Source organism: Ambystoma mexicanum, chromosome 2p (genome assembly GCF_040938575.1).
Source record: "Ambystoma mexicanum isolate Mex_15411 chromosome 2p, UKY_AmexF1_1, whole genome shotgun sequence".
Lineage (NCBI taxonomy): Eukaryota > Metazoa > Chordata > Amphibia > Caudata > Ambystomatidae > Ambystoma > Ambystoma mexicanum.
The window spans coordinates 1,153,125,700-1,153,150,906 of NC_090923.1; the positions used below are offsets into that span (position 1 = coordinate 1,153,125,700).

The following is a 25,207-nucleotide window of genomic DNA, read 5'->3' on the forward strand; positions in this document are numbered from 1 at the left end:
ATTTCTGTGCAGGAGTGAATGTTGGAACAGTGGTGCATCAATGAAAGCCATTTTTTGACTGGTTTGGCAATCAAATTGATGACAAATGTTTGGAAAGTGTTCTCACATGGTTTAGCTATTGAGACATGTCTCAGTGGCTATGAGGTCTATTTGCATTCCCCTCGATTGAAGATGTTCGAGGGATTTTATGAAACCATGTTTCTCCATGGCCACTTAGGATTTACATTGGACACCTGCATGATTTCCAAACTCACCATTTTTTTAGTTTCCATGTCTTGAAAGTGGTATGTGCAGTGCTTTGCTGAAAATCCTGGGCTGTGTCACTGTCCGTCGCCAGCTAGCCTGAACAGTTTGCCAGAGAATGTGCTTTCAATTGACATTTGTTCAATTTTCCAGGCTTGACTAATGGCAGAGAATAAGAATACTCTTTGATATTTGTAGTGCTGCGTTTTAGCAAGGAACTGAACTCCCACAAATTGACAAACTCACCAACTTACTAAAAGTTGAGCCACTGAAAAGTAAAGCCACTGAACACAGTAGATTTCCAGCTGGCACTTTGCCCTGCATTGGTTAAGCGGGCCATGAAAAGGAATCATTGTAATGCACGAGTCACATTCACCAATGGCTGCCCACATATTTTCCCCCCTCACTGGATGGACACGTTTCAGCATCAGTATAATCTCTTCGAGGCAGCTGTCGAATACAATGTATTTAGGCTCCTTTATTAGCCAATTGTCCTGCATGATTGTGGTCTGTGACTAAACTGTGGTGGACAAATCGCCCAAACTAAAACTGTAGACTAGATCTTTGGCAAGTTCCTCGGTCAATTGCGTTGAAGCTTCAGTCTGTTTAGCTTATTTGCATACGAATTGGAGAAACCAACGTACAATGTTTGTGTGGACCTTTTTTTGCAGGTGTAGATTGTGTCAAGGGGTCAGCAAGGAATTCCAAGGCATCTTCATTATATTCAGTTTCATCTTGTTGACTTCCCACATTGTACCAGTGGTCCAAGAACACTTTGCTGGCTTCGCCAGTCACATTACCTTCAGTTTCAGGCCATTGGGCATAAGCATCACAAGTCTGCATATTGACTTGACCACGCTGCGCCTCAAATAGTATTTGATCCATGGTGAAATCTGTTTGGCAAGCAGCATTTTTGGTTTCATTTGTTGTCTGTGTCTTTATACTTTTCTTTCTGAGACTCTAGGAGATGGGTTGTAAAAACATGTTCATCTATAGCACACATACAGTAGATGCTACTTTAAATACAAAAACATGCTATGAAGAAAACACCAGCACGAAACACTTCGAGAAAACGAAATTGTCTGTTACCCTTGTTTTCTTGATTTTCTGTGAAACCCTGGGCTTCTCTGTAACAACCTCGCTAGTAAGCTGATCCGCCATCTCTGATCCATGTGCCTCCTTCTAATTCCAGACCTTGTGTACATTCCTTGAATAGAATATTCATTAAAAAAAGTCAATCGTACTGGAATTTAAAATCTTTCATCGCGCACATCGCTTACACAGATACGCTGCACGTTTATGAATGTCACTGTCTAATAGTATCCTATGTAGGCTGTAGTTTATTTCATTCAAGGGAACTGCAAGTACGCATACCTAATTCACTTGACCAGCTGCAAAGGACAATGTAATTGTAGTCGAGCACCATCATCCCCCTGTAACACAATACCTGTTTTAGTACCGGATGAAAACAACGAAACGGAACAGACAATGGGATGTAGACAACGGTACATATAAAGAGAATCCCAAAGGGGGTGGGGGGGGGCAGCCTGTGACACAAACCCAGACTCACAAACAGGACACAAGCTTGGTACAAATGTGGTCCTCCGACAACACGGTAGTCTCAAGAGGGAAGATGTATGAGGGCTCATCGGAGTCACAGAACCACCCCCCACCTTTCCCCCCGCCACCCCTCCCCCCCAATCGACAGACCTCGAAGAAGGGCATCCAGATGTGGTTTAGGAAACTCCAGGACAAATTCATGACCACAGTGCATGGCCAATTCGAATCAATGAGAGACGATATCAAGCAGGCGGTCCAAGACATGCGGCATGATGTATCAAAACTCGAAGAATGAACGGACATGCTTGAGAGAGTCGTTCAAAATGTGGAAGAGGAAGTTCAGCAATACATTGAGACGCAAGAACACCTGGTGAGGTTAACACATAACTTAGTTACAATGCGAGGACTTAGAAAATAGTTCCAGAAGGTCGAATATACGCATACAAAATATGGCGTAATCGGTGGAAGATAAGGTTCTCAAGACGGCAGAGCAAGGAGTCTTAGGAGACATCCTGGCAGTGGAAGAAGCAGATGACGTCAAAATTGATGGGGTGCACTGGGTAGGCCCAAAGAGGATGGGTGAACCGGGAATCGCCCCAGGGATGTGCTGGTGGCCATGTCATCGTACCCTCAGAAAGAGCAGATATTGAGGAATGGGCCCCATCAGGATGAATGGAAGGGAAATTCAATTGTTTCAAGACTTGGCCCTGGTGACGTTACAGAAAAGGAGGGCAATGGCACCAGTGGTAAAGTAGCTGGTGACGAGAAAGATCAGATATAAATGGACATTCCCTTTTGGTCTCCTCCTGGGAGGGGAGGCAGAGAAGGGTGACTTCTTGTGAGGAAGTACTCTTGGCATTGGGCATCCAAGAAGAGGACAGAGAAGGGCGGCACCAACAGACAAGGGAAGCCTTGGGGATGTAAAACTGTGCAGCAGAAGAGAAAACAGCCAGGGGGAGGAAAGCGCTGAAGGCAACAATCGAGCCCCAGAAAAGAACCCTTAACATATGACTGGGTGAATGCAAAATTGGTCTGGAGAGGCCGGAGGACAAAGCGAACCAATGGACAAATAGGAGTCGCGGCCTGGCGAGGGTGAACTGCCGGAATCCGGTAAGAGAGGAGGTAATGCAGAGTTTAGGAATCCCTGTGGAGTTATTCCTGAGTAAGCACAGGGTCCTCCTCAGGATAGTTATTAGTTTGTTGGGGGAGTTTCTAGTTTGAGGGGTTGGGGGCTGGGGAGGGAAGGGCGGAGGGAGTAGACCGGAAGATCGGAAGCAGGATGGAAGGGGACATGCATCATTCATTAGGCGTCCTGGCAATGGGGAAGCTGAAAATTCTTACGTATGTTAGGAGCTCAAACTCTCCGGTAAAAAGGATGAAAGAGAGACTGCGAAGAAGGGGGGACATCATAATGTTACAAGAAACGCATATCAGATTCCAGGATAAAGCAAAGCTTTGTCTAAGGGGGTATAAATGGATGGTCCAATCCAACGCTCCAGACAAAAAGGCAGGAGTTTTGATAGCTGTTGAAGAGGGGAACAATATACAGCTGCAAAATTCGATGGTGGACAAGATGGGACGATTTGTATTTGCCATTGCCTCAATAGATGGGTTATGGCTCACATTAGCTACGATATATGCACCGAATATGGGGCAAGACCGTTTCTTGAGGGAGACTTTGGGGAAACTGGAGGAATTTGCCAATAGGGAGATAATACTGGGGGTGATTTGAACCTGGCATGGCACCCAGCAACAGATAGCACAGGAGGACACCAAGGGCAGGTGGCACCCTCAAAACATCTACGCCAGACGATGGGCCACTTGGCACTATGCAATGTGTGGCAAGGGCCAGAAGAGGGGATATACGCACTCCTCCCTTGAACATAACACAGTGTCATGAATAGACTATTTCTGGGTCTCAGTGAGGTTGATGGGGAAAGTTCAAGGGGGGGAAATAGGTCCGATCTCAATATCAGATCACGCCCCGCTGTGGTTGGAAGTAAAGACTCCTGGGAGACATAGTGGACTCTGGAGTATGGAGGCTCTCGAGGGAGATAATCCAAGATCCCGTCCTAGGGGGCACCCTCAGAAAGAGGATCCATGACACTGGGAGGTCAAGTTGGGAACAGTATGGGAGGCTTTCAAAGCCATTATGCAGGGCCATATGGACGCCCCGAAGGTATAAAAGGATAAGCAGAGGTTTCTTTGGGGAAAGAAGTTGGAAAAGAACTTGACAAACCTACAAAGGGAACTCTTGCGGAAACCCACCCCATCTTTAAACAGGGCGATGAGACATGTGCAGGGCCAGCTAGATGTACTCCGTACAGAAAAAGCAGACAAGAGCCTCCTTCACCTCAGACACTGGTATTATGAAGGCCGACAAATTCCTAGCAAGGCAGCTGCGAGCCAAACAGCAAGACCTAGCAATAAAAAAACATCAGCAGTGCACAGGGAGAGACACGAACGACCACTAGTGACATGGGGGAGGTCTTCAGAGACCACTACCAAAAGCTCTACACATCGAGTTACCCAGATAGCTCTGACCAAGAAGCCTACTTATAAGCGATAACAATGCCACAAATGACGGAGGACGAGAGGGCGCTACTGGAGTGGGAGATCAGGGAAGAGGAAGTGAAGAAGGCTATAGCAGGACTCCCGATAAACAAGGCACCGGGCCCAGGTGGGTTTACGGCTGCCTTTTACAAAAAATATGCGGATGTGTTAACCCTATTTCTGACAGTTATTTCACACATTTAAGGAAGAGGGGAATGTGACTTCTTCAATGAACGAGGCCAAGGTCCTGGTATTTCACAAGTCAGGAAAAGATCCGTCCCAGCCAGGGTCCTACTGCCCAATTGCGCTAATTAACTTGGAAAAGTGAAATAAAATTACCTTATAGGCCCTTGAAGTTGTTGTTGACTCATGAAAATAAATGGATGCAGAATCTTGCTACTTCATTTTCAGGGCATTGTCTGGAATTGGTGAAGGGAACAATTAGATTTGCATTGGGTAAGTTGGAAAATGCAACTGTCTAATATAAACTTCTGCAGGGCTCAACATTGGTATACTGGACGTGTCTTTGGCTTCATCACTTGCGAAGGTCTGTGCTTCCATGCTTTCCTCCAAAAAATGGACATGTCAAGCAACCGTTTACGAAAACATTCTTGTGAAGGGCACTATGGCATTATTTTCCAGTCATAATTGCTTCATTTGAGTCTCCTTAAGCCAGGGACAGATGTGTTGTAAAATTTGCTATAGTTAAAATGTAATACAATCTGGTAAATATGCAAGCTTTTGTAAGATACATACACCGAAAGCACCAATCCGTTCATGGAGTTACCTGTGCAGTACCCCACTGACTACAGCTACTTCATCATTCGGGACTCACCAGAGGCAGCGTGTGCATCACTAGAGTTGGGATTGCATTTGGAAGCAATTTTTATAAAACATTCTGGTTGACCCTTTTTTTGTGAACGTCGATTGGTCGTACATATCCTGGGTAAAGTGCAGGCTGCAGATGCGGAATAGATTGGCTCTGAAGTCTCCCGCGACAGCCTGAGCTCTACTTTCAATCTCGTCCACTGGAAAACCACAATGTCGAACCCATCTTCTTTTTAAAATCCATATCCTTTGGGAATGTATGCAGGATTGTGCCCTGACTTTTGACATGGCTCCTAGAACGGCAACCCAAAACCATGCAAGCAGGCATTCTTTAAAAATCGATAAGACCTGTATAAAAATATAATTACAAAAAAATGGTACTGAATGCATGAGATTGATGGAATCATATCGGGTTTCTATGCAATGTTTGTTTTGGTCAAAGAAGCAAAACCTGTGTAGCGTAGTCCAATACTACATACATAATTGATGGGGCGCAAATCGTAACTCGTCCGTGAATGTACTTCAATGCATCAAAAGGAAACCTACTTATAGACCTGGTCGGAGAAAGATACAATTCTATTACAATTTACAATGATGAAATTTGCTATAGATCGAGATCAAAACACTTGAAACATTAGACAATGGTACAGTCATTGAGCTGAATCAACATTGCACTACTGGGTACATTCGGTCAAAATAGTCCGAAATTAGGTGACCTGCCCTTACCTTGACTGACAAACTATTAGATTCAGCAAGCAGGGGAGTTAGTAGCAGTAGAACAGGTAGCACGATCAAGAGTTGACTTCCAGTGCTCACAGATGTTCGCCGGATAGATATCAAAGGGTTTATAAAGGACTAGAAAAGTGGGTTTGAATGTGACCTGTTTCTGGCGCGGTCTGCTTCAAGGGAGCTTGGAGACACTGGGTCTGGGTAGGCCATGTGAACAATGGCCCCTGTGCGGAAGATACCTTTGAAGTGTACTTGTTGTTTAGCACTTTGGCTGTTCCCACCCGGCCAGCCCCCTTGGGAGGGCACGGCCACAGGTGTGAACTGCCATTGATAGTGGAGGGGGGATGGATGGACAAGAGGCTTGCAGACAAGGCCCACAACACTGCTGAAGGGAGACTCAGTTATGTGGATTGCAGGGGCGCGGTCTGCTTCAGAGGAGCCTGGAGACACTGGGTCTGGGTAGGCCATGTGAACAATGGCCCCTGTGCGAAAGATACCTTTGAAGTGTACATGGTGTTTGACACCTTGGCCGTTCACATCCCTGCCAGCCCCCTTGGCAGCGCACATGCACGGGTGCGAACTGCCGTTGATAGTGGAGAGGGGATGGATGGCCGGGATGGATGGCAGACAAGGCCCGGAACACTGCTGAAGGGGGAGACACACTGGGTTTGGCACCCTGGCCGTTTATAATGGAGGGGGATGGATTCTTAGAGGAAGTGAGCGTAATAGGGCACCAACCATTATTGCATGTCACTCCTAGACAAGTGAGCGTGTCCTTGATTCACTGAAAGAAATTAAACTATTCATAAAAGATCATTTGTATTTTGTTGCTGATGTTGATGGCACAAATGTACTACACATTGTATACTTGAGGTTGCAGCACAATGTGGGAAAATCCCCTGTACTGTCCGCCGTCACTGGGGAATTTGGCACGAATGGCTCCAACGACACAGGTGGGTATTGTTGTTCGAACGCAGTATCCCAGCCTCCCATGAAGCCACCATGTTAACAAATAATAGGCCACCAGCCTGTACCACCTGTGGAAGAAACATGCATACTGTATTTAAATGAAACTGATAAGTGTATAAACCTTAGTTTAAAATGAATCCTGTATCCTATGGCATACTTGCCCGCACAAATGTTCATGGATCAATCAACTTGCGCTTTAAAGTGTAGACTTTACAAAAGTGAACACCCATGCAATCCATAAAATTTGGGGCACAACGTTTGGGGCACATAGAAATATTGTTTCTTAGTTGAAATTGAAAGACACAGATGACTACTATGATTTCTCAAAAGCGCGAGAGATGTTTTGAATTGCCCGACTAGATTCATTTGGCAGTCACCGGTCTAAATTACGACAATATAGGAGACAAACAAGAAATGTAAGTGGCCTCAGTTGTCAAAGTGACCATCTAGAGTACACTTACTCTTTAATTGGATTGCGAGGGCAAACTGTTGCGTGAAGTTCGTGCATAGACACCATCATAATCCTTAACACAGACCTTGTGAGGCAGGCTGCCCTGAAGTCATGCAGCTCTGTAACACATAGCCGTGGTGTCATCGTCCGATATGTAGGCCAAGCATCCAGAGTTTTCTCTGCAGCAGCAGTTCTCCTCCTTGGTTGGCATGACCTCGCACCGATTGCAGATACACCAGGTGGAAACGTCTTCCATGCAACTAGTCCCTGGCTCAGGATCCAGTCTTCCCAACTGTCGTCCGATGCCCCATCTTTCTCTATCAAGTAATTCTGCCTTGGAATACTCCGGCTCGTACTGGTAGGGCTGTATTGTTGTCATTATACGACAACATTTTAAATTGATAGTGGAAGTATCTGTTCACACGGGCTCAGAGCAACAAAGATGGCTGAACAGAGCAGAAACGAGTCACAGGCTATACAAAAAGAAAACGGTGAAACGATAACTGTTGTCTGAGAAGCGGTCTGTTTATACTTATTAGGGAAAGAGGCGTCCTGCCATTTCCATGGTGACACGTGATTAGCTGGGGCACAGAGAATGTTGACGCAAGACATGCATTAGCGTTCTGAAATGGGCCATACAAGTCTAGTGATGTCAGCTTCAGGGGCGGGTGATGATTTAGTGCAGCAAGGGCAGTCGAACTTGGGGCGATGCGACAATGGATTAGATTAGCACAAGATGGCCGTGCCCCACTCGATTTTGCATTTGTTAAGGTGAGGAAAACTAAGGTAAGGTGCATAGGAAATGTTTTTACGATCAGTTTGCATAAAACCACATGCCCAAACACTCCGGGACAATAACATTTTTGAGCGCACCATTCCTTCAATAGGAGCAGATATAAAGTTTGGGAAATGTACCCCATATGTACAATCTGCTCTCGACCTATTCTGGACAATGAATTGGACGCCAAAGTGGGAGCCGGGATACTGGGATCTGTCCAAAGAATTTAAGATCAAAATAATGGATTGTGCCAGAATAAAAAAAATCACACGCAATTACAGGGTCTCAAATCCTATCAGTATACATCGTATGTTCTACATCCCAGGTGTCTCGAAGCGTTATCTTATGCTCTGTCCATCTGAAAATGTGCACAGGCTTTTATTGCTGCTCCGATTAAATAGATTGCCCATATTGGGCAATTCGGAGCCTCAATGAAAATGAAGCAAAGTGAAAGGTTCTTTCGTGTGTGTAAAAACGAAAGCTTCATGGAAACAGAAACATATACTCTCGGAGTGTACTCGTATGGCGAAAGCCATCCAGTTCAATTTGGCCAATTGTAGCCATGACCTGCCCAGTCAGAGCGCAATACAGGAGCAGCAATTGGCAATCATAAGAGTGTGCGTGTAACCCCTTTGTTTTCCTGCACACGATGAGAATATGCACAGGCTATACAAAATAATGCATCTATGCATTTTATCGTACTTTAATGTATTATACTCTATTTTACTTATTTGTTCTCATTTCTGACTTAACTATATTTGTTTGATTATTTTCTGGTTTCTATGTGTAAAGTCTTTATTTGAATCAAAACACAAAGTATAAATAAAATAAAAGTTGTCTCCTTTGATGGGACTCTCTACTCGAATCTGTAACTCTCCTTTTAGGGTGAGGACATTTTCTAAATCGCCAGATCCATGCCCTGTGGCATTCTCACGACGGTCTACTCAATGTACATTTTTTAGAGCTAAATACTTTATTTCTGAGACTGAATGAAGTCATTGCTTCCTCTCATTCAGTGAAAAGTGGTTAAAGTATTCACTTACACAATGGCAATGTTTTATTTAATCAAACGGGAGGGGAGGCATTAGGCTCCTGCTGTTTCCTGGCATGCGTGCTTTGTGAGTACCCTCCAGAACCATGTTAATCCTGTTGCATCCCACCTAGCGAGAGAAGACCTTGAAAGTGGATACCCTCTGTAGACTAATTCACGCTCCACACAAATGGGAGCTAAGCAGGTCTGTTCAGTTTTATTCAGAGATGGGGCTTCTTGATGAGATTTGCTTATGATAGAGCAACTGCATGTTGGACATTTGTTTGGCGGCAAGGGAAGGGGGGCTCAATTTGCTGTGGGTGCTTTGTCTGGGTTGGTTTGTTTTCCCTCTGCTTGCCCCACCCCTATTCCTCTCCGAACATTGCAGTTTTAAGCTCCTATGATGGTGTGCAGTCCGATTTGCTTCGTACCTTATTGTCCATGTCGGACATGGTTCTCCGACCAAGTTCTTTCGAGGGGAGAAACTGAAACGCTCCCTAAGTATCAGTATTTTCTAGTCCAGCAGGGATGTTGGGGGTTAGAGGGGGCAGTGCCTCACCCTGCCTTCCATTGCAAAGGGTCTAGTTCTTGAAGAACTCGTTTTTTGCTAACTTGGATTCCTGAAGCTAGTATGCAGATATTCGCCCAGCATGGAAAGGTTTTAGAGGAGGCATTTGCTCCGGTTTTGACCTGGGGCCCTGTCTGAAAATATCAATCCTCTTATGGCCTCCTTGGACAATTGGCTGTTACAGGCATTCAAATCTAGCTTGCAAGCACTTTCCTTTGGCCATTGCAGCTTAAACACTCCTGGGGAGGCTTTTTTCTCTTTAAAGAAAAAGCTGAACAGACACTTTGATTGTCTGCATCTTTTTCCTCTTTTCAGGGAGCCTGTTCCCCCAGTGAAATCTGAACCCAGTTTTTGCAGCCATGATACACAAGCCTTTTGAACCCTTAGTATCTTGCAAATTGGATCTTCATACTTTGAATACTGCCTTTTTGTTTACCTCTGATAGGATAGGCAAGCTTCCAGCATTTTCAGACATCCCAATACCACATCTATATGCATGAACTTTTTCTCCTGGTGTTCCATACCAGAGCTCACACTTCCTCAGCTAGCAGAGGATGCCTTTCAGTCTCTGTGGTGAGAACCCTGAAATGTGATCTGGATAGAAATAAATTGAGAATCTGACAAATCTGACAATCTGTTTAACGTATGCTGTCCTTTTACCAGGGTACCCTCGATCCTGCCCTGGCTGACTTCTGCAACCACTCCTTTGTCACTGGCCTTCCCTTGCCTCCTGAAGCACTTTCGTGGGCACCCTCTTCTCAAGAAACCCTCAGCCGATGCCTTGTGTCTGGCTAACTATCGTCTGATGTCCATCACTCCTTTCCTGGGCAGATTCCTGGAAAAGATGGCCATGTCCCAGCTTTATCTTAACACTGAATCTGTTGGTTGTCTCCATGACCATCAGTATGGCTTCAGTGCAGCCAGAAGCATAGAAACTGCTCTCTTGAACCTGCACTCTAACCTTGATTCTAATCTCCCCTCTGTCCGCATCTTACTCGATCTCTCTTCTGCCTTTGACACGGTCAACCATGCTCCATCGTCTGTGACAACCTGGGTATCGCCGATCAGGCCCTGACCTGGCTGACCTCGTTCCTCTCTGACCGACACTCCCAGGTCCAACTTGGGTCCTTCCTTTCCTCTATCTCATTCTCTACCTGTGGTGTTTCCCAGGGGTCTAACCTCTCTCCCTGGCTGTTCTACCAATACCTGGCACCTCTCACCCACAGCATTGCCGCTTTCTGCTCCAACTTTCAGTGCTATGCGGAGGACACTCAGCTCGGTTTCACTCTCCCCCCTGCCACCTCTTCCCTTTCTCCCATCTCGGACTGTCTGCTATCCAGGCTTGGTGTTCCGCCAACTATCTCTGCCTTAATGCCAGTAAGACAGATTCTCCTCATCGGCACACCTGCACCCTCCTTTCCTGTCACTCTCTGGCCAGCCTCCCTTGGCCCTCTTCCTGCTTCCACCTGTGAGGCTAGGAACCTCAGGGTCATCTTCAACTCCACACTCTCCTTTTCTCCTCGCATCTGATGCCTCTAAGATGTCAAACTACCAACTGCTCTTCCTCAGAGGTGGTATTCCTTTCCACTGCTTCTCCCAGAAGCTCAATGTCTCTAGAGCTCTGGTTCTCTCTAGGCTGGACTATTGCAATAGCCTTCTTCTAAATCTACCTGCTTCTACTCTCCGCCCTCTGCAACTCATCCAGAACAGGACTGCGAGACTTGTCCTTGGCCTCAAGCCCAGGCATCGTATCTCTCCAGCACTGAAATCTCTGCATTGGCTCCCAGTGCCTGCAAGGATAAAGTTCAAGACCCTCTGCATTGTCCTCAAGGCCTTCTGGGGCCTTGGTCCTCAATACGTCCAACTCTCTCTTCGTAAATACCTTCCTACTCCCTCAGGGTCAGTCGCTTCTCCAAGCAACAAGTTGGTGGTAGATCTTTCTTCACTGGGGCCTCCCTCTGGAACAGCCTCCCTGCCTCTCTGAAACGTGAGAGCCATCGCCGGTTCCGGAAGCACCTCAAGACCTTCCTCTTTGCTTCTGCCTTCACTCTTCATCTCCCCTGCTGATTTCCTGTCTGATACCGCACTGGTAACTTGGCTACCCTCTAATTTGCGGGCCAGGTCCCTGCCCGCCCAGTTGCGCAGCCGCACTGCCTCCCGGCAACCCTTGCACTTAGGTCTGTATCTGTAACCCTACAGTCCCCCCCTACCTGCACTTTTGGACACCTGCTGGCCGCACTTATTATTTTGATCCCATGTATGGCACTGCCCCTCCCCTTTGCCCTGGCACTTTCCCCTCCCCCCCTTGCGCAACCCTTGGCTTAGTAAGATCGTTCTCTCTACTCCCTCTGTTCCCCCTTCCTTGCCTTGTCACGCCTTGAAACACTGCTGTATAGGCACGTTATAAATGCCATATCATAACGAAGTGGCAAAGGCTACCATAGCTAGACAGTTGTTTGTATTTCTAGACCTTAAAGGTTATCTAATCTCCAGATCCCTTAAAGTCTTCCCTCATTCCACCAAAGCTAAGATTGCACCATTGGCCTTCCAGAGACCTGTCGTCATCGCAGACATATTCAGGGAAGCCACCTGGGGCACCCCTCATGCTTTTATTCAGCATTGCTGTCTTCTAGAAAAGGTGGTTCTTTTGTGCAAGTCTAGTTTGCCAGCCTCTTTGCTTGCATCCTGTCTGTGCATATGCTGTCTTCTTGGGTCTGCAGTCTGCTCTTACAAACAGTTGGGAAGGAGAGCAAGACCATAGCGTATGAAAACCTTTCCTTCGCAGCACCCTTCCAGCCATCCCCGCTAGACAGCTACTGTGCAAAAACGGGAAAAACTGGCTGAACTGGGAGGTGACAGTGGTGCATGGGTGGGGAAGACACTGTGCAGAGGTGCTCTCACGTACTGCCTTAGTGATACCACCCTTGTCTGGAGAAACTTTTTCTGTGAAGCCTGCACCCCCCAGTTCTGATGGAGGGAGACTAAAGGTACTGGAATCGCCATGAAGGTCATTTTCCTGCCTTTTGCAGCATATAACGGTATGGAAAATCCCATGAGCCCTAGCTCAATATTGTAATGTGGTGCTAATTGGTAAGGTCCAATAACTATTCTCCTGTCTTTACGTATTGTATTTTACATACTTAAAAAAGCAAAAATAAATTGGGTAGTCCAGTACCTTTCATAACACATTTGAATCCTCACCCCCAGGTTTTCTTAAGGTGGTTGTTACACATGTTATATTACAAATTTAAACGACAATAAAAAGGGTGCAAATAGGTAATGAGAATTTTCAGACTTGCATAATTATACAAAAGTTTTCGGGCAATTTTTTTAAACTTTTCTGTAATTGGTTGCTAGTGTTTATATTTAATTTGAGAAGAAACCTTTGCAATGCCCATCACCATGGGGACCATTCCTATAACCATGGTTACAGAGAAAAGACAGATTAGTATCCAATCTTGCCCACAGGTGTGGACAAAGGATCTGCCAACCTAAGGGGAATCCAGGGGAGGGAGACTCCTTGACAAGATCCAGTTGCAATTTCGATTTCTAGTTGACCCAAGAAGGATGCAGGCCACTGGACGGGGCCTACAACGCACTGGTATAAGTGCTTATTGCACCAGATGCAGAGGATTTGGCTCACAAATGGTGAAACCACCAGGTGAGTACTTGGCTTCTTCCACAGGGCAAGGTGAAGGATCCAATACCCAGGAGTTTGCACTTCAGACCAGCATGACACAAAAGAAGAACCTGCCTTGCCCAGGAGGATGCCTAACCAGCCAGGAGTGGAAGCCAGCAGCAAGATGCCTGGAAGACCGGGAAACCTGACCAAGTGGAACTCAACAGCCTAAAGGGTAAAATGGGACATCCATCAGAAATGTGTCCCATAACAGTGGAGGTGACCCATGAGGCAGCAGCAGCTTATTAGTGGCAACCTGCCACTCTTCTAGACAGCAGAGGCTTCCCATTTTGAAGCCCTTGGCCCAGGAGGGTAACACTGGGCAGGGGGGGCAACAGGAGAACAACTGGAGACAATCCCAGTTTGCAGCAGATTCCAGCTATCCATAAGGGCCAAAGGTAGGAGGAAGGTCAACCTAGGAAGGATGCCAATCAGCCCAAAGAGAAAAAACAAGTTAACGGCACAGAGCCCAGCTAGTATGACCAAGCTGAGGCCTAAAGAATCCACTTTCCACCTTTGTGGCAAATCCTCCCTACAGTAATTCAAGATGGAATTTGCAGATCTCAGGAATGCACAGGGCTCCCCTAGATGAGAGAATTCACCCATGGGCTGACATAAACCAGCCCTCCAGTCGAACACATACATTTTGGATGACCAGCAAATCAGCCAGTCACTAAAATCTACTAAACAATCGGGTCTGCCCACACTAGATGCTTACTGGACTGTCTGGAATCAATCCAAAGTCTTTTTAAACCACACTAGCGGGTGCTGGACTGGGCTCATTGAGCCCCTTTCAACAGCATTTTAGGACTGCCTCATAGATTCCAGACACGTGAGGACCAGCAATAAAATGGCTGTGAATAGGACTTGGAAAAAAAACAATGCATTAGTAGTACAATGTTCTGGTATGGCAACCATTTGGAGGTACTATGATTAAATCCGCTGTACCACTGGTGAAGCCAAAAGTTGCAGCCGACACCTCAGCAACATTTTAGTGTGTTTAAACACCATGGGGCCAGGATTGGATAATTAAAGAGCACGCCAGTCCTAAGACGGTTGTAGGCTACTGAAAATAAAAAGCTCGCACCCTGGTATGCGATAATTATTTGTTATAGTGGGGACAAAAGGACCATGGGGGGCCCATCCGCTATTGATGCATGGTTGTTTGACTTTAAACCATTTGTTTGCTTGGTGGCACGCCGCACCAGAGCCATGCTATTCTCATGCTTTTGTATGCTTTTCTTGGTATGGAAGTCGCAAGGGACAACCCCAACGTTACTCTGTCAGATGGTTCACTAATCCCCATGCCCTCCCTACACCCTGCTGGTTCACTGAGACTTCTTCCGGTTAAGGGACAGTGCCCCATTTTTTCCTTTTTCAGTCTTGCCATTTACTATTTTCATAGTCGTGTGCAATATGTGCTTTTGCCTTTCATGGTTTGATAAATAAATATGCTGTGCAGTGCGTTTGTACTCTACAGTTATGCTACACTCTGCAACCTTGTATCCCTTTTACAATATCCCACACATCAACTGTAAGATGGTTTCCTTTTTGTTACTGTGGGTGGGGGGTGATTTATCAAAGTCAACACCTGGGGTAGGGTTTGGGGAAAAGCCCACCTAGGGTTAACAAGGTTATTCACAACCCCAGCTGAGCAAAGCCACTCTTAAGTTGCGTTCACTAAGCAGCAAGGCTGAACTAAGGGGGCTCTGTTATGCAGTACAATAAACACTTCACAGACTTGATGAGGAAATAACCCACACAGGTAAGTTATGAAAAGAACACTATTTTAATATACACAAAGGCATTTTTTTTTAAATAACTTTATTTGGATTCAAACAGCAAACAACATAGATATAAACATAGGCATACATCAGTAAAACATGGCGGTATTGTCAGTGGCAAAGGCGACACAGGATGAAGAAGCAATGATACAATCGCGACACAGGTAATAGCTGGCAATACTGGTTACGTCTTGTGTCCTTGAGTTAAGGGGAGGGAGAAGGGGAAGAACAAGGAGGGGAGGGAGAGATGGGGAGGGGATAAGTCTCAGCATCGAGCCATTTGCCCCCATATCTTTTCAAATTTACGGGGGCAACCCCTCGCATTATAGATTCGGCGTTCCAGAGCAGCGCATCTGTTTAGTTCATTGCTCCAACGGTTCGGGCTTAGTGGGTCTGCAGAGCCCCAGTTACAGCGATAAGCCTCCCCCCCCCCCCCCCCCAGCGCCACCGCAAGAAACATTTTTTTCGTACTTTATCAAGTCCACTTCTCCCCAGATGCCCAGGAGTGTCATTTTGGGGTCTTTAGGAATTGGTGTCTCCAGGATGGTGGAGATTGTATTAATGCAATCCCCCAGAAGACTTGTAATACTTGACAGTCCCAGATCATGTGGTAGAAGGTGGCTGCTCTCGCTTGCGTCTAATGCATGTCTCATCCTCGGTCCCTCCCCATCTGGCCATGGCTGTGCGTGAGTAGTATGAGCGGTGGAGTACTCTGAGTTATATCAGTCTGAGTTTGGCTTCTATCCCAATCTCTCGGGGGTGGGGGGGGACATGAGAGCATCTATCCAGTCCTCTGGTTCCAGATCACCCAGGTCTCTTTCCCACCTTTCTTAAAGGCATTCTTTAAATACTTAAAAATACTTGATGTTAAAGCACATATCAAGCCATAGGCCCTATAATTAGAAGGCACCCACTAAACCTTCAGAAGTCCAAGCCTGTACCAAATCTCTGATACTCTTTTGGCTTTCCCAAAAGGTTCCTGATTGAAGAGGTGAGTAGTCCAGCAGGGCCCATTCAGCTAGTCCATGAAAAGTACTGAGATTTGTGCATGGCAAGTGCAACATGCCAAATAAGGGGCTTATGGATCTTGAGCCTAGTTCTGGTGAAGGTTGGATCAGCTACCACCACTGGGCTTCACATGGATGGCCCACAAAAGAACTGACCTGGACAGCGCTAAGGTAAGCAGGACTTTGCACCCAGTGCTAACTCATTTCAGGGAGGGTAGAGATGTGATCAGATTATCAAGCCCATAGAAAGTTAAACAGTAAATCACTGCGGAAGACTTGCCTCACTTTTGTTTTCTTACAGCATCACGGGTTGAAGGGTGATCACTGCCGGTCATCTCAGTGTTTCTCTGCAGATGTCACTGTTGGGGGGGGGGGGGGGGAATGATGTGGTGACACCTAGATTCATTTCCCATTCCATGACCTAGACCGTGGCCAAGACATCCATAATATATATATATATATATATATATATATATACTGTTATTGCTTTATATGGATATTGCTCTGTGCAGTTACTGTGGCCCACTTTAAATTCGAATCTTATGTAAACGTGTTTCGCTATATGCAGGATTGGGTGGGTGCCGGATTGCATTCACACCTCCTTTTTCAGGATCACTGCTGTGCATTCTATTCTAAACATGTGAATCCATGAAAGATCCAATGCTGGAGAAGGGAATAGTTTCTTACCTGTAACTCCATTTCTCCAGCATTGGTATCTTTCATGGATTCACATGCGTCCGCCGGCCTCCCCTAAATGCAATCGTCTTGTAGTTCACCCCATTCTGCTTTGGAGGGGTCGAAATCTGAAGCTAGCCGCGGGGGAGGGGCATTTATACCGCTACGTCCTAGTGGGGCGTGCGTGGTCCAAAACGACACAGATAGGACACGAAAGTGTCAAACGTTTTCCTATGGGGAAACTGCTTTATAAGCTTACCGAGGGTTCCCAGTCTGTCGACAGGGAATATTCTAAGCATGTGAATCCATGAAAGATCCAATGCTGGAGAAATGGAGGTACAGGTAAGAAACTATTCCCATCTGATCCGGGACAGTCAACTCGACATTTTGTTTCTCTCTGAGACGGACCGCCCATTAATCTTGCAGTCCCCTCAAGGTATTCCATCTTCTGCAAAAACAGAGGGCCTCGGAGGCAGAGTGGTAGTCGTAGCAAAATCTGTTTTGGCGCTCTTCGCTTCTCCCATCTCCTGCCATGGTTGCGAAATCTTACTAGTTAAACTGACCCCCAACCTAAATACATGTCTGAGTTTTATTGTTATTTATCACCCTCCATCGGCCATGTCGCACTTCATAGAGGACATTTCTCAGACCCTAAGCTCCCTTGAGGGTCGAAACCGAGCCTATCTTAGGTGTTTTGAATTACTGAAGGGGAGATAAAACCGATAAAGGAGCTATTGAACTTGAACAAACCTTACATAATCTGAACTTCCAAGTGGTAAATGAGGACCCCACCACTGATGAGAACCACATGTTGGATTAGGTGGTCTCTAGAAATGTTTTAACCACTATTGATCGAACGTATCTCTGTATTTGGTTGGATCATTACATCGTGGAATTCCACTTCCAATTACCAGAGGTGGTAGTTAAACCTCAGAATCCCTCCAAGACTATTATCAATCGTAATTTGAACAATATTCAGGTGCAGGACCTGTCCTCCTTTTGTTTGTCAACTCTCATGACTGAGACTGCGAGTACTTGGCCTCCTCATTCACAAGCACCTTTTCTAAACTGCTTGATGCAAAAGCTCCTGTTTGATCTAAAATTGTGAGGGATAACCCCAATCACAAAAGATGTTCACTCCCGAACTCAAAGCAATAAAGAAGGAAAAATGCAAAGTAGAACTACACTGGTTAAAAGATCAAACAGATTAAAACAAATCAATATGGAAAGAACTAGATAAAACCTACAAAAATAAAATCATCAAAACTAAGGAGTATTATAATCTTGTGATTAACCAGGCCTCTAACTGCCCCAAAACACTTTTTGAAATTCTTAGACTTCTTGAAAAACCATTTGTTCCCTCTAAAGCAGGACTCCATAGCTGTACAAACAGCATTTGAAGCCAAAATAATGAAGGCGAGAGAGAGAGTCAGTGTAGAACTGCCCGTCTAATGTTGCACTCTCAACTATATGATTCAGGGTCATGTTCTTAGAAGCGAAACTACCAATCTTCGCCTTCTTGCCTATATCTGTACTGGAGATACAGAATCTTTTATCCACTATGCATCCCACCTCATGCTTTGAAAACATTATCCCGCCGAAGCTCATTTTAGAACACTGACCTTTTTGCCCCTTTTCTAACCAGGTTTATTAATGCATCCTTTAGATATAGCTTGGTGCCATCGGTAATTAAAGCCGTTAGTTACTCCACTGATAAAAAAAAAAGTCTGAGACCTATAAACAACTGTCAATTCCTCCTTAAAAGCTTGAATAAAACTGCTTGCATGCAATTTCAAGCTTTCGTAGAAACACATCCGCCACGACAATCAGGTTTTCAACCCCGCTATAGTACTGAGACGGCACTACTCTATCTACAATCTCAATTGCTGGGTATCGTCGAAAAAGGGCAAAATGGGAATGCTGGTACTTCTGGACCGGTCGGAGGCTTTCGACTAACGCCTCCTGCCGTCCTTGCGCCATCTGGGACTTGGCTCAGAGAGTGCGGTTGATTGGTTTCGTTTCGATCAGGACGCAAATCCAATATTCAATGGGGATGGTTCCTCTCTCAATCAGCTCCCATTTGGTGCGGAGTTCCTCAAGGGGCAAGTCGCCCCCCCCTGTTCAACTTGAATGATCAAGGGGTATTTTTTACGAACTATGCCGATGACAACCAGCTGGTCCTAGAATCCACTGGGGACCATTTCAAGGATAACTGATCAAGCTCCCACATCTTCTAGAACTCTGGATGGGCTCCAACTGGCTTTGTCTGAACACCAACAAGACAGATTCTGGTTTTTGGCTCCAGGCAGGCCCGGGCAAACCACAATCTGGCTTTCACGAGTTTTAGAATCCGAGACACCATCCAGGCTCAAACTAAGGTGAAAACGTGTGGTGTCTAGCTGGAGGCCAATCTGAGTTCTGAGGAACAGGTCAATCTGCTGATCTGAAATTGTAATTACCAGCTGCACTTTCTCAAGCATTTGTCGATACATTTCGGAAGATAACAGTGCCACCATAGCTCGAGCAACAATCAACTTGGGGTTAGATTATTGTAACTCCCTACTGATTGGAGCCTCAAACTCATGCATAAAAATAAATGTCAGGTTCTGCAAAACTATGCTGTATGTATCGTCAAAAAGGTTGCTAGGCGTGCTAACATCGCCAATCACTGATATAACCTTCACTGGTTTCCTGTCAAGGAACTAATCCTGTTTAAGACAGGAAATATGGTTTTCATATGAATCTCTGGTCAAGCCATTGCTTATCTAAAATCATCCATTCCACAATATTGCCCACCAAGAAACCTGCGCTTTATTGGCAGGAAGCAGATTATCTGCCCTGGTCAGACGTACTAATAGACTTGGCAGATCTTTTCCAGTTAAGGCAGCAATCTTTTGGAACGCTCTCCCCATTACCTTGAGGTCGGAAGAGGCACTAGCAACTTTCAGAAAAGCTTCGAAAACGTATCTTTTCAAGTGATTCTCTCCCTCCCCAACCTCAATTGTACGATCCCCTTTTGTCCGGTTCCTTGATGGTCTTCCTGCCATATGAGTGTTATGGGTTCCCCGATGCCCACAGGCTTTCGGCACCTTCTAAATAAATGAATATAAAATTCGTCCTTACTCTAAACTGTCTGGTTATCTCCTGTGTGGAGGGGTCCTCAGCCCCCTTATCAGGAAAGGTGTTGTTGCCATCAAGTTCAGTACGGTGGTGATTGGCGATGTACAAAATACGCAACCTGCAACAGCACATCATTTGTTGCAGTGGCAGGAAGGACTTCAGTCGAAGTCCCTCTTGACACAAAAAGGTTAGATCTACAAAAACCAACAGAGGGGGGGGGGATGTTTAAGGGTCCCATAAATGGAACAGCAGAAGGCTCCCTGTCCTCACAATTTAATTCAGCCCTTCCACCGGACTTGGGGCTCAATCCTACCTCCTGGTTTAGGGCTATATCCTACCCTTAACTTGCGCAGCGTTGGACCCTGGAGATCATAGTTGATACTGAACTGTGCCACTGTTCCTAACTTGGCAGGGTCACTGTTAGTAAGTGACTAGCATGTCATTCTGCATTACTTTTCCTGCACATCAAAGATGGATATGTTTTGACTGATCTATAGTCTGGATGGTCTCTTATTGAACCCTAAATGTTTACTGAACCTCAACCACTCTGCTCCACCTGTAGGAGTGCTGGCATGGCTGCTTTGCTACATTAGCCGCTGGGGTAGTTCTGAGGATTTAAGGGAAAATCAGTAGCCTAATTGTGGGCGTTCCTCTCACACCTTGCACACAGAGTGCAGAGCACAATCCTAACTGGCCACATGCATCTGTAAACCTCCCTGTAGACGTTTTTGAAAGTGCTGCATTTTCCAGTCAGGTGGTTTTACGCAAGCATTGTGCTAAAACGTAGTTAACTTATGTGATCACTGCAGCTTGCTGATTTTGTGCTCGTCTGTTCCCATGTGAAGGAGGAGAGCAGAACTTAAGAATAACGGAACAGTGAACTGTCAGTTTGTCTTACTCTGAAGTCCTTTCTCACCTCCCTATGCCCACCTTTCCATCTCGTATAAACATATGCTGTCTCTAACCTTGCTTGTATAGGCGGAAACATTCTGAACTGGATGTGGTGGTTGGTAATGCGCATGGAAGGCTGCACTTTTAAGTGCCTGGTTTTAATTTTAAGACACTACTCTTCTAGGCCATTTGCAACTTGTGTGGTGTGGACAAGGGCCATAAGAGTACCGTAATCACTACGATTTTTTTTTCATTCTGCGTCTGTTGTGTTGCTGGTTTCTGACTTAGCATGATTAAATGTAGGCGTCTTGTTTGTTCAATGGATTTGTGCTCTACTGCTTTCCAAGTCTAATTCTGTTTCTTACATCATCCCCTCTGCCTTTTGTTCTGTTGTGCAGGTGCAGATGATGACCTGGATGATGTAATAGAAGAGATACCTAAAAAGGAGGAAAGTGTGGAGGTTTGCAAGGATGGTGAAAAGTCCAGCAAGGACACCCTGCCGTTGCAGTCAAATCAAGAATCTTTGGCGGATAACCCACAGCGAGACAATGGTGATATGGATGAAGAGGAGGATGAGGATGGCTAAGCAGCAGGCAGAGGATGCACACCACATCCCTTCCTTTTCCGAAGCACCCAGGCATTGCAGTAGTAGGGTGGCAAAGTGTGAAGCAAGAGAACTGGCTTCACTGCTTGTGGACAATGTTCCACTTCCCCACTTGTGGTGGGCCGGATTCTGACCTCTATTCCCAGCTGAACTGAACGTGTAAGCTTTGGCCCTTGGAGCTGCAGTGCAAATGGTTACCTTTACAAAGCGAGGCACACTTAAAACCTCCACTGAACTATTGCACTGTTGAGAGACCAGTTGATTTACACGGGTTTTAAAGTTTATTTTTATGGTTTATATCTAGTTTTATAAGAGTTATTTAAAGGGAGTTTCAACTCATTGCAAAATGGCTATTTGCCTTAGCATGTGTGCTGGCTGGAAGGAGCTTGTAAATATCTATACATGTTTTTAAACTGTGTGTAGCACCTAGATTTAAGTAGGGACATTAATTGTGGGGTTATCAAAAATTGCTCCCAGTTTGGAGGGGCGGGAGGGCAGTAATTTTAGCTCAGGGGTATGTATTTTTTTAATTTATTAATTCATGTCCGCTCTGGTTCACTTTCCCTTAATATGCTTTCCATCAAAATGCACCTGGTGACTACAGCATCGGGGCCATATGTCTTCACTGATTCAATAGCCAAAGTATTGTGGGTGAGGAGGAAACAGAAGCAGTTACCTGAAGAACTTAGTTTTTGGTGTTGCTAAAGGTCATTCGAAGCAGCAGTGCAGGTTCCCTATTGTGACCTACCTTGATGTCACCTTGACCTTCTCCTGATAGAAGTCGTCGTGGTGGACATATGATGGCACACTTGGCCTCCTACCTGGACAAACGGAGCATTCCATTAAAGTAGGTTTTTTTTCCCTACCAATTTTGCAATAGCACACTATGTATTGCTAATAAGTCACGAATATGCTTAAGCGTGCATACTTCATGGCTATTCGGTTTGTTAATGCTGCTGGTTATGCGGCATAGATTCCTGACGATTACACTTTTCTGTTCTTACTCTTTTTTTCCTGTTACAAATGCTGTCACTCGGTTATTGGCATACTTCATTGTTTGGGTAGACCTTTGCATGACCAGTTTAAACTTTGTAACTATGCAATTGCTTTTGATCGTTTCCAAATTGTTGACCTTGGAACTGAGTGGCTAAATACAAAGTAAAGTTAGTTTAAAGCGAGATGCTTCCCTCAATACATTCCTACCACTATAAATAAGGAGTGTACCTTCATGGCATTGGTGCATACCAAAATGGCAGGCTTTTCTTAGCCTAACAATAGAAAATTATATTCAGGGTAATTCTGTCCCAAGTATGAGGGGAATCTGAATACAAACAACCATACCCAAACTTGAGCAGACTGGTATGCTGTTCAACACAGCAGAAACAGAAATCTGGATGTACATCCAGGAGAGTATGGAGTCTTCGTGCCATTCTATCTGGCCATAATTTAATCCTTATTTTGTAGTGTAAATGTACGTTGTGGGCCATTTGAAGCCTTTGCAAGACTGTACTTTTCACTTTTCCATGGTGAAGTACTTTCTGACCCTTTTTGGCAATTGAGGTTTTCAGTTTCTTGAACCATGTTTAATAAATCTGGAACATGGCTGTTCTTTTTTTATAAATCCCATGAACACAGCATTGTCGTGATTTGTTAGATATTGTTTTTAATGTTGCTTTCTTTTGGCATACATTTGCAATGTTGCAGATGTAAGGAAACCATATCTAGTACATTTTAAAACTTCTCTATAACATTAAATTCCTTGCTGAAGTGCCCAAAATACTGAGTCAGAGTATATTTGTACCAGAATAAATTGATCTTACCAGCCAAGCCTATTACTGGGCTGTTTGTTTATCCCCAGAATTGAGTCTCTAGTTGGAATGATCATCAATTTGTCCTGATTGTGACAATTCAACACAGTAGATGAAGTTCAACCGAATTAGTTACTGTGCAGATATTGTAGTCAGTCCTTTTGGTAACCACTTCCTCCTCAGGGTGATTTGTTCGATTTAAAATAAAGTAGAACCAAAAGCATTGTGTGACAATTAGTATAAAGTATGTAGAGGCATATTTGTAATGCTTCTTGGTAACGTTTGCAAGCTGTGTTTTGGTTCTCAAACAGAATGTGATGTAACAGACCTATTGGCTCGAGTTTATAACATCGACTGCTTGATTTTAGTGCCGAGAAACAGAATTGCCCACAGATAATCATAATGCTCATAGCTGAAAAGAGTTGGAGACTGCTTCCATTAACCCCAGAAATTTTATCACATTTTGTAACTGCTGGAAAATGTGCACAGCTGATTTTTAGAATGTGGCATATACCTTTCTTTCCAGATGTTGCTCCACTGTTTGCTTTATGTCCACCTAATTTGTTTGTTGGAACTAGATGCATCTTCTCTTATAACATTTTCTTTATAAAAGTAAATGTCTGGTTATCCTCTGTGAATGGACAGCTAGCATGACGTTTAAAATGAGGTTCCATCCAGTAAAAGGGAACCAAGCCAGGTGAGATACTCTAATATCTCATGCCTTCTTGCTTTAGGCAACGTTTTTTTGGGGGGGGGTTTTGGGGTTTTTTTTGCCACCAATTTGCAGTATGCAGAAAGGTAATCCCGTTCCAAGTTGGCAGGCTGTAGAATACATTGTCCCAACAGAAGTCTCCGGTCCTTGCCTCGAAGCCCAGCTGCTGATGCTGAAGTGTGCCCCCTTCACCAGTTTCCTTTGGCTGCACCCACTAATTCAAAGAAATATAGTAATGGGTTAAGCTCGACAGAACCCTGCTCTGGATTGTTCTATGCAATGTTATTGGGTATATGAAACAATTTGGGTTGTGTGAATGCACTAACTTTGTACACAATCTTTGATTGTCCAATTTAATCATCCTGCATCATAAATCTTTTGTAGCCATATGACTGTCAAGTAAAGCACTTACTGCTCTAATCAGTTGAATACTGTTGCAGTTTTGATTTCTTGCCTGGACAAACACATTAATATACTTTTGTGTACTTTCTTTCATCCCTGGCTGGTTAGGCATTGCCTGCAACTAAACAGGATCCCAAAAGTACTCCCTTCAAAAACATTAGTGGTGTCTATTTTGTTCCAGTTCCACCTGGTTAGTCATGGGATATGCCTTGCAATTCGGGTGCATAGTGACCAGTTTGAAGCATCTAGGTATTAATGTCACTTAGCAACATTGTTTATTGAATTTCATGAAGCGGGTGTCACAAAATGGTGACTCTTAAATTAGCTTATGTACAGTTTAATGGTGAGTGGCAATAAACAGATGTTCACATTTGTTTGCAACATTATTTTCTTTGTCTTGGAAAAAGACTATACTATTAAGTTACTTTCTTTTTTTTCTATCTAAACCTGGTGATGAATATTTCTCGCCTCACTGCGCTATGATTTTCCTGCAGAGCTTGCATTATTAAAGCGCTGGGACGAGATTATATCTTAATCTGCTTCCAAAAGAATTAAGGTTTAGAAGCTGCCTTTTTATGTTTTACAGGCACACCAGCTAGGTGACTTGCTCCCAATGACTCAAATTGAGAGGGCTTCTGTGTCAAATAATGTGCTTTCTCATCTGAGGCTCCCTTGAGATCAGACACCAGAAAACAAACTGGAGGTGCAGCTTCACTGGTCTGAGGTGCCTAACTAACCTACCCTATTGCAAGCACCTAGGAATTTCCTGGAGATTTAGTTGGAGTCTTTCAACTGGCCTAAGACTTTGCCTAGTTG

At 44.8% G+C, this 25,207-nt stretch overlaps 1 protein-coding gene across 2 annotated transcripts in view; it reads left to right on the forward strand.

The window, feature by feature from the left end:
• Nucleotides 1-24,765, forward strand: part of LOC138567250 (protein SET-like) — a 321,007-nt gene extending 296,242 nt beyond the window's left edge. The window contains exon 7 of one of the 2 annotated variants that reach the window (XM_069645263.1): nt 21,264-24,765. In XM_069645263.1, coding sequence (XP_069501364.1) covers nt 21,264-21,451 — 188 coding nt within the window. In that variant the 3' untranslated portion in view covers nt 21,452-24,765. The remainder of the gene's footprint in view (nt 1-21,263) is intronic. The other variant, XM_069645262.1, reaches the window with a different exon arrangement.
• The last annotated feature ends 442 nt before the right edge of the window (nt 24,766-25,207 follow it).